Below are 9,489 nucleotides of genomic sequence, written 5' to 3'. Positions count from 1 at the left end.
TTGTTGGAAATCCCAACTAGAAAATAGTTCTTGAACTAATAAATGTCTTTTATTTAGTAAAATTTTGACTTGACCTCGTTCTTTACAAAAATATCTATTTTTGATAATTTAGGGTAGCGTCTTGGCTTGTCTTATGGCCAAAGCAGGACAAGAAATGCCTAGAAAGACAAGGAAACATAGCCAAGAAAAGGTAAAATGGGCAAGGCAATACTAGGGAATACATCTTACAATCAAACACGATGACAAGAGGTGGACCAAGGCATATGAATGATTACGGGCGCCACATTGGCCTTTTAATTGGGGCCTTTTGGGAACCCCAGGAAACACCTCGATGCATAATCTTCCTAGGTCCAAAATAATCTCTAGAAGCCAAATTTGAAAGCTATTGTACAAAAAATCAAACTAACTTCGTAAATTTCAGGATCTAGCGTTGAAAACTCACGAGATTGTTGAAGACGCATCTCAAAACATATATTGTTATTTAATACTATAGATAACCATTACTTGGTCACATAAAGGCCCGTGGTGGCTTGAGTCAATGGAAGGAGGTGTATACATAAATGGCTAAATTGATACTTTGGAGGCAAAGTAGATGGCTACAACCAGCCAAAAAGCCTCCTGTATTTTGTGGTCCTCTTTGAGTCCATGTAAAGCACCCCAACATGTTTTTCTTTCTTGATCCAAAAAAGTTAGACATTGTCTAAATTTTAAGGTTATAATCCACAATTTTGGACTAATTTTGGAGGTTTCGGGACTTAATGTCGACTTTGGAATGGTAGGAGATGCATCTTCAGGTCATAAAATATTGTAAATGGAACCATAAAAGGTCTATCAATAGGTTTATTAAGTCTCGATAATAAGTTTGGTTCAGCTATGTGCCTATGTGGCTGTTTTGAAATCATGTTGTATGGGTTAGTGAAGAGCTACAAAAGATCTTTGTTTATATCTTCAATTTGGCATTCTCAACCTATTGCCTTCGTGTGCCTTTTATGTAAAAACTAAAAATAATTTGCAAGGTTGGTAATCCTCTATGTTTTAATTTGAGTAGCTCCTCACTCTCATGATGATCAAAGCTCCCAAAGTTCAATTAAAGTATATCTTAAAAATTCATTCTAGGATCATTCTTGAGTTGAATTTCATTTTTTTTTTTTTAATTTATTGTTTTTCTTAATTAAAAAAAGTTATGCTTCTTTCTTCATTTTTTTTTTAATTTTTTTTTAATTTTTTTTTATAAAAAATCTTCCAGCAGAGGCGATTTTTATTTATATAATTACTAATTTTTTTTATAGGGTGTACATATATTAGGGAGCAGGAAGATCTTGACAAACACATTGAAAGTTTGAAACACTATTAAAGGGTTTTTAAAGCAAAACTGAAAATAAATTATTTTGTATATTGAATAATTGAATGGAAGTTAATAATATTTACACATGACACATCCTTAGCAGTTAGGTACATAAATAAGAACTAGCCATCTTATCACCTCCTTCAGCCTATCATTGTTACAGACAACACTTCTGCATTCTTCAACAACCACTCATCTTCTTCAACCAGGCCGGTGTTGCCGAGAGAAAGTATTCCTAAGCTTTTTTTTTTTTTTTTTTTTCACAAACTATTGAAATGCATACATCATACAAAGTCTTCTATCACATCAGTACTCTGTCAAAATTTCAGCCATTGGGAGGTGCAGTACCAAGGATATGCATGTTTGTGCATATCCACCAATGACTGATGACTCTCACCCCTCAAACCAATAGAAAAAAGAAAAAGAAACGGAAAATTTGAACATGAATAGGAAAGAATAACACCTATATTTTCTTTTGGAGAGGAAAATTGTATTCTGCAGAGTGCAGACGACAGCTGAGTAAGATCTAAAGAACAGAAGTATAGCTTTCGATAGGATCAGATTCTTCAAGCATTGAAGCTGCTTGGAAACACTCTGCAGCATCAGCATTTCGTCCATCATCTCTATGTACCAAGCCAAGGTAATACCAAGCTTTACGACTTGTAGGTTCAAGTCTCAATGCATCTGACAACAAGTTTCTTGCCACAGGCAATGCTTGAGGTCCCATTTTTGACAGCAATGCCCCGAGCAGTACCTTGCAGGGCACGTAATTTGGGTCCAACAAAACAGCATTGGTATAAGCAGCCAAAGCTTCTTTAACTAGCCCACGACCTTCATACATGACACCTATTAAAATAGAAAAGAAAATAAATATCATGAAAAACGCCTTAGAAAAACGCCATTCTTACCCAAGAAGTTAATCAAACAGAAGTCTCTGAAACCTTCAGTAAATTGGTTTCGGTCTTCGTATATTGGTAGAATTTCTGGCCGTTCGTTCATTACAAATCTCAAGTCATAGCTCAATGTACTACAGTACTTCCATAATTTTCAGAAATCTCCTTTTAAATGGTCTAATTCTCTCTAGATAGTCCTTAATGTTTGAAGCCTTTTTTAATTTCCTCCAAACATTAATTAAACCAGTTTCTAAACCATTTTTCTCTGTTTACAGTGAAAACCCAAACCCAGTTGAAGTGATAAATTTGACTTGAATGCGAGAATGGTGATAGATTTACTATACCAGAAAATGCTTTCAGCAAAGTGGTTTTTTTTTGTTCTGTATTTTTTTAATTAATTAATTAATTATTTATTTATTTATCTATTTTTAAAGAAGGGGAGAGGAGAGATCTAATTCAGCAAAATTGCAATACCAAATAACAAATGCAGCAGTACGTCAGATAAAGTGAGCTTGCCAAGAGGAATTCAGATTATATTTTTCACCTAAACATAAACTTCAAAACGGTTGCAAAACTTCAAAATCCACATTCTTTTTTAATGAAGATGATGGGTTTCACATCCATAATTCTATGTTCCTTTTTCATTTAGTTCAATATCAAGGTTTAATAGCCTGCTACCTTGTACAAGGCGCAATAACATTGCTACATAACTATTTATTGTCTTGGCAGTCTATTAAACAACTACATACAATAAGCAATGTCATAAAGGCATAAACTACAAGAATTTTTTAGCCATTAATTTGACAAAAAGACTGCATCAAAATGTCAACGGTAACCCTTTCTGGTTCAGTCATGACTTAAGAAACATTATCCATGACAAGCAGATTAACATTATGTTTGGATGACAGTAGCGAAAGGAAAGGGAGGGGAAGAAAAAAAGGGGAAGTGAAAGGGAGGTGAGGGGAGGACGGGCATGACCTTCCATTTTCCTTCCAGTTCTCTCCAACAATGGAGGGATTTGGATCATGAAAATGGGAAGGCAAATGTACCCCTCCATTCCTTGCCTTTCCCTTCCCTTACCCTATGTCTTATCCAAATAAGGGAAATTATATTCCTCAATTTCCCTTTCCCCCTTTCTCTTTAAATATTCCTATTCAACATTGTGTAAATCACAAAAAAAACAATTATCCGTTATAAAAAGCCGTGATGGACAAGGACAACGTTCAGGCCGCTTATCTATTTGTGTGACACGAAAAACCAATGCTCTCTCAAAGTCATTGTCTTATGGTACAAAATAGATTTAGGGTTTTTCCAATTAGTGTCCTTAACTCCCTATATTATTTCATTTTTTGTTGTATCCTCCCTTTTAATTAATGATTATAAATTGTACCCCTTAATTAGAAAGTAATACACAATGTCTCTGTTGTTAACAGGATGCTTAAAACTTCAATTAAGATGCATTTATAGTGCTTTTAAGCTTATGTATAAAGGGATTGTGATAACGTTTAGTTATGTATTTTGATACTAAGATCTTAATTAAAGTTATGTTGCAGTTTCTGACTTTGAAACTTAATTAACGCAAGTCAGCAAGACTCGTTAATTTTTTATCAGAAGTCCATCCTAGCAACACTTGTCTACGTAAAGTTAATTGCAGGGATGTCGTATATAACTATCTTTAAGTTAGGGCTACAATGCTTTTTGAAAGGTGCTGATACAATGTAGAAAATGAAAATATTCATGATAATTACTTATAAAAATCCAAAGAAAAAAAAATTGCAATATAGGAAATAAATGTTGATCCAGACTGTTGGCATGAAACTAAGAAATAAAATCAGGAAAGAAAATGGCATTTGTACCTTTGGTCTGGGGGACTAACACATCATTACTGAGTTCTGAAGGGTACCAGACTACCTTATTTATAGTTAAGTGACATCAATTGTTAAGTACCAATACTTTTTCAATTTGAATGATGGCTTAACAGCATTCTCAAGCCTCACAATTAAAATAAGATAATTACTCAAACAAGCATAAAACAGCCCTAAACAGTAAAGCCATCCAATGTTCTGATAACAGTCAGCAAAATTTCCATTAAACATAACATCAAGATCACTCGTAAAAGTCACTCCACAACCCATAAATCTCACTCTACTCATAGTTTTAGGTCTATTATATGTAATACTGGTCCCAAAAAGATTTAAGTAACACTTATATAATCTCACTCTAGAATCAGTTAAACATTTTTTTAAATAAATAAGTTCATTTTCAATCATCATCCAATCAGAGAAAACAGATCACAACTTGCCTTCTGTGTGTAATGTTTCAGCAGAATATTGCCTCAGAGACTGAGCTTTCTCCAAGCAGGCCTCGACATCTTTCCAGTGAGAAAGGCTTGAGTATAAATTTGATAGACCAAGCCAAACTTCAAACTCATTGACTTTATCATCATCAGCCTATAAATATGTAAGAGGATCACTTTGCAGTGCTATAAAAATAAATTTATATTTTGAGAGAAAGAAATACACCAACTATGATGATGACAATATCAAAGCCTTAATCCCTAAAATACATTATACATATAGAATTTTTATGTTAAATATGGAATAGTATTTCAGCAAGTAGGCATGGTAACTAGAGATTAGGTTATTTATGCTACCTCTGTTTCCGAAAGTTCTTTAATATTATTGTTTCCGACAGAGAGAGAAATAAGGGTAAGGTAGTAAAAGGGGTTTGCCAGAATAAGGGTATGAAAGTATAAAGAATATTATGAAATGGATGAAAATGAAAGTGAATCTTTTGAACAGACAAAAACGGAAAGAGTTAAGAACTTTCAGAAACGAAGAACAAGTTAACAAGCAACCTAAAAAAATTTTGGAAGACTGTAACATATGTAATAGAGCTATACGCTTGCAATTATGTTTGTGAAACTCCTGGGTCAAATCCACTACAATTTCCTTTTTTTTTTCCCCATCATTCTTGTTTCACTAGAGTTCAAATACCTTAAATTTAACACTAGTAATAACATACGTAAGAAATTCATCCAGTAAAGCTTCAGAACTTTGTAGACAATTTTATACAATGCTAAATTACAATCTTCGAAAAGTTACCCACTTGAAACTTCGTTTTCCCTGAAAGGCGGTGACATCATGTCATGAGACCATTTTGGATCAAAATAAAAGGTACCCCGTACCCCCCATATCAGAATAATTTTGAGCCTTCCTAATTTCAAAGCCTATCAATGCATAATGCATGCCTATGACAGAATATCCTTGAAGTCATAACAAGAATTGTGAGAAAGATAAGGCAGAAAGAGAAACGAGCATTCAATTCTGACTATAGGATACTCCGTATAAGTTACAATTTTAATGAAAACTATAGATTTCCAAAATTATCTTTAACATGCAGCAGGGCCAAATTGATAAAATGATATTTTTTCAGACAATATTAGTAGACAATCAGGTATTATAAATGGAATGTCAGGAAATTATCCTAACCTGATGATTGGCTTTGATAGAACCAAAAGATTTTCTTTGGGCTTGAACAAGTGCCAGCAGGTAACGATAAGTTTCTATTGCATCCATTGGTAATGACTGAAAGATCTTGAGCTTTGCTTTCATTCTAAGAAGAGGTCCCTGCTCCCATTTTGCAGTTTCGTCTAAAGCGGCATCAATAACCACTTGGGCTTCGGAATATCTCTTTTGAGAAGAAAGGATCAAAGCAAGCAACCGCCAACCTTTCAACACAGATCCACCGGTTGCATCAATAAACTGCTTTGCATATCTCAATGCAGCATTTACATTGCGATACTCTGCATATTGAATTGCCAATTCTAAAAGAAGATCTGGGTTGTTGGAATCAAAAGTACGGGCCTCCTCCAATGATTTTAAAGCTTCACACTGCAAACTAGACCTTTCATAGTCAGACGAGGATACTTTAGCTTGCCTCCCCAAACAATGTCCTAGCATGCGTAAAGCTACACCTTTAAAATGCTCTTGATCATCTGATGCACTAGTAATTGCTCTCTGTGCAAATCCCACACCCTCAGCAGCCAGAAACGGATCCTCACTGCAAATCTTAGCTGCTAATAACAAAGCCATAAGGTCATCTGGTCTCTCATTATCATGTAAAGATTTCCTTAATAAATTTAAGGCTTCTTTATTTTCCCCTGCTCCACTGTGACAAAGAGCCAAGGCAATCCAGCGGTCAATACGACTAAAAGTTCCGGGCATTATCTCTTCAAGTTGCCTTGCCAAGACAGAAGTTTGACTGCAAAGAGATAATGCAAACGTAAGGTGCTCCATGACTGATGGATCCCATTTGGTCTTGCCAAGGGCACATTTCCGTATTAGGATCATCAATAGTAAAATTGCCTCCTCTAAATTGTTCCTAGGAATATAAGATCCATCAATCTGTACTGACAAACTGGGTGCTGCAGCATCTACACCACTATACAGCAGAAATACTGCAAATTTTTTCTGAATCCTTGCACAGCAGTCATTATCAAGGTTCCACTGACTAAGGAGGGCACGCCTATATGCAGCAATGGCCTCATCATGAGATCCAGCTTGTTTCCAGAGTTCAGGAAGAAGTTCCACAGCTTGACTAACTGTCTCTTGCAACCGTCCATCCACTTGCAAATCAGGTATGCCATGCTGGAATATCTTTTCTACTGTATCCAGAACACTCTTGCATTCACCAGCAGCCTCTGCAAAACGGTCAACAACAAACTTTTGTTGATTGTATTCTTTACAGAACAAAAGAAAAATTGTAGAAGGAATCAAAAGAAATGAAATGCCAGAGTAAATGAGGTAACGAGTTAATGCAATCTTGTCAACAATGGTCCATACCGGTTAACCTCCCAAGCTTCTGAAGGGATTTTGCTTTCAGATATATGGCTTCAAGAACTAGGCCAGCAGCATGTTGTGGGACATTATGCACAGATTCAGTGCGAGGGCGACCCTTTTTAGATGGCTTATCACTAAGTGATGGCTGAAACCGCTGAATCGCAGACTGAAGATCAATACCTTCAAATACACGAAGCGCACCTTCTACATTACCTCTCTGGTACTCCAACCTTCCCAAAAGGGCCCTGGCTTCCTGTAAATAAGTCATTCAATGAGTAACGAGCCATAGCATGCACATTTGTGTACATGGCAGGGAAGCTAATTTAATGCTAACTTACATCACAGTATTAAAGAGCTCAAGTATTGGCAATAAATAGTTATATCACAAAGAAACTGCAACAGAGACATTTTACAAGAAAGGAAAATCAAAAGGTACCATCATCCTAGGCCAATAAGAAAAATGAGTCATGAAAAAAATGGAGCAGACCAGCTAAATGAAGATAAGAACTTCCAATTAACAAGAGTTGAAAACATTCACTGAAACACAAGCTGATGCCAAAAAACATTGGCACCTAGTACTTCATTATTTTAAAATTAATTAAAATAAGCTCAATGGGCTTACCAATTCGACAACCATTATATTGGAAGCACACGAGTACTTCAATCTCAAATAAATCAGCCTAAACAAGATTTTAATATCCCTCATTGGTCAAAATGAAATCTGTCTCACAAAGAAAAGAGGAATGGAGCAGAGTTCAGTAATTCAATTACTTTATCCAGAACCAGTTATTTCAAAATAAGAGATTACTCACCCACACACACACAAATCGACACTCGATTTCCAATTACAAATAAGCAAGCACACTAGCAAGAATTAAAAAGGCTCTCAATTTGCATGTTACTAAACCTACAAGAACTCACATCCATGTTATAAAGGTGGAATACAATTGCACACTAAAGTTAGGCATGGAAAAGTTGATACACAAAGGACCTACCAAAGGGAGGCAATAATTGAACTTCACAAACACAAACACAAACACAAACACAAATCGATACTCGAATGCAATGTATGGCAATAACATGATCTCACAATAATACATGATCAAAGAATTCCTCCAAGCAAATCAATATCCACCTTCATTCTACCAAGAATGCAACTATACATGCCATCTAAAAAACACCTTAACTTAATAAATCTTTAAGTATACAAAATCATATATATACGATTAAAAAGAAAGGAAATGTACTTCAAAATTGAGAGATAAACCCTCACGCAACGACGATTCGGCTTCTTGAATGTTACCCTCATCAAGCTTAGCTTCAAGCTCCGCCGTTTTCATGGAATTCCCATTTGCACGGAATTCTCTTTCCCTTGTTTCTTCTTCATGATCGCTCGAAACTGCCGATTGGCTGCCTGGCATATGTACTTCTTCCAATTCCCTGCCCTAAAAACCACCCAATTTTCTTCTTATTTCTTCCTCCAATTCAATTCAATCTAAATCAAAATTCCAACCCAGAAAAATTAATACATCATATATAACAATTAACATTATTTCATTGCAATGTTGATCAAAATTCAGATCATCAATATAAAACCAAGGTAGAAATTCAGCTAATCAATGATAACAATGGCACTGTTTGATTAACTGTTGAATTCTCATTTTTATCAATTACATATGATCAATTGAAAAATGTAGCAAAATTAAATCAGAAAATTCAGCAAAATTACAAAAAAAAATCAAAAATTGATGAAAAATCAAAGAATGTGAATGTAATTAATTAAATTACTTACAAAAATTCGACTCGTCGAATAAAAATCAAAGATCAAATTGTGAGAAAATGTGATTGTTTCATTAAAAATTGGAATTTTTTCTCTCTCCTGAAAATGGGAAGAAAGTGGGGGATCCGTTGAAGGTGGCGAGATGGGAGAAATTGGGTTTGTAATTCCTGTCTAATAATAACAACATGCACTTCATTACAATCTTCTTTAATTTTTTTTATTAATTAATTAATTTTAAATGATTTAATTAATTTTAAATTGATTGATTAATTAAATTGGATTAATTAATTGGGTTGGATTCTGTATTTCTGTAAGACTGTAATTAAGAAAGTCTGTGCCTTTCATTTGATCAAGGCTATATATTAGTACTAAGTACGACTATAAAAGTGGTGGCCCCACTCTAAATATCTCTTGGGATGGAGCCCAATACTTTATTATGACCACTACTACTCTAAAATCTCGACTTATGTGTTGAGATTAGTTCTACTAGCTTTGTTAGGGAGTGGTTAAGTTATTACGGAACGGAGGGAGTAATTAACGATTCAGGGCATGAGCTTGTTTTCTTGCTAGTGTTGCCACATTATCATCATACAAACCCCATACTTAACAAACCTTTCATCAACAATAAAC

The 9,489-nt window shown here is 34.9% G+C and overlaps 1 protein-coding gene across 1 annotated transcript; it reads right to left on the bottom strand.

Annotated features, from left to right (window-relative positions):
* Positions 1-1,392: 1,392 nt before the first annotated feature.
* Positions 1,393-9,015, bottom strand: LOC145620802 (protein NPG1-like). Its single transcript, XM_081675518.1, has 6 exons — positions 8,872-9,015; positions 8,327-8,574; positions 7,083-7,332; positions 5,730-6,940; positions 4,541-4,688; positions 1,393-2,191 (listed from the first exon to the last, which is right to left on the bottom strand). The coding sequence occupies exons 2-6, from the start codon at positions 8,498-8,500 to the stop codon at positions 1,872-1,874; spliced, it is 2,103 nt and encodes a 700-aa protein (XP_081531644.1). The 5' UTR covers positions 8,501-8,574; positions 8,872-9,015; the 3' UTR covers positions 1,393-1,871.
* Between the last annotated feature and the right edge of the window lie 474 nt (positions 9,016-9,489).

Source organism: Chenopodium album, chromosome 27 (assembly GCF_948465745.1).
Source record: "Chenopodium album chromosome 27, dcCheAlbu1.1, whole genome shotgun sequence".
Classification (NCBI taxonomy): Eukaryota; Viridiplantae; Streptophyta; class Magnoliopsida; order Caryophyllales; family Amaranthaceae; genus Chenopodium; species Chenopodium album.
Note: the sequence above shows the minus strand (reverse complement) of the source record. Positions and strands in the feature narration are given on the sequence as shown.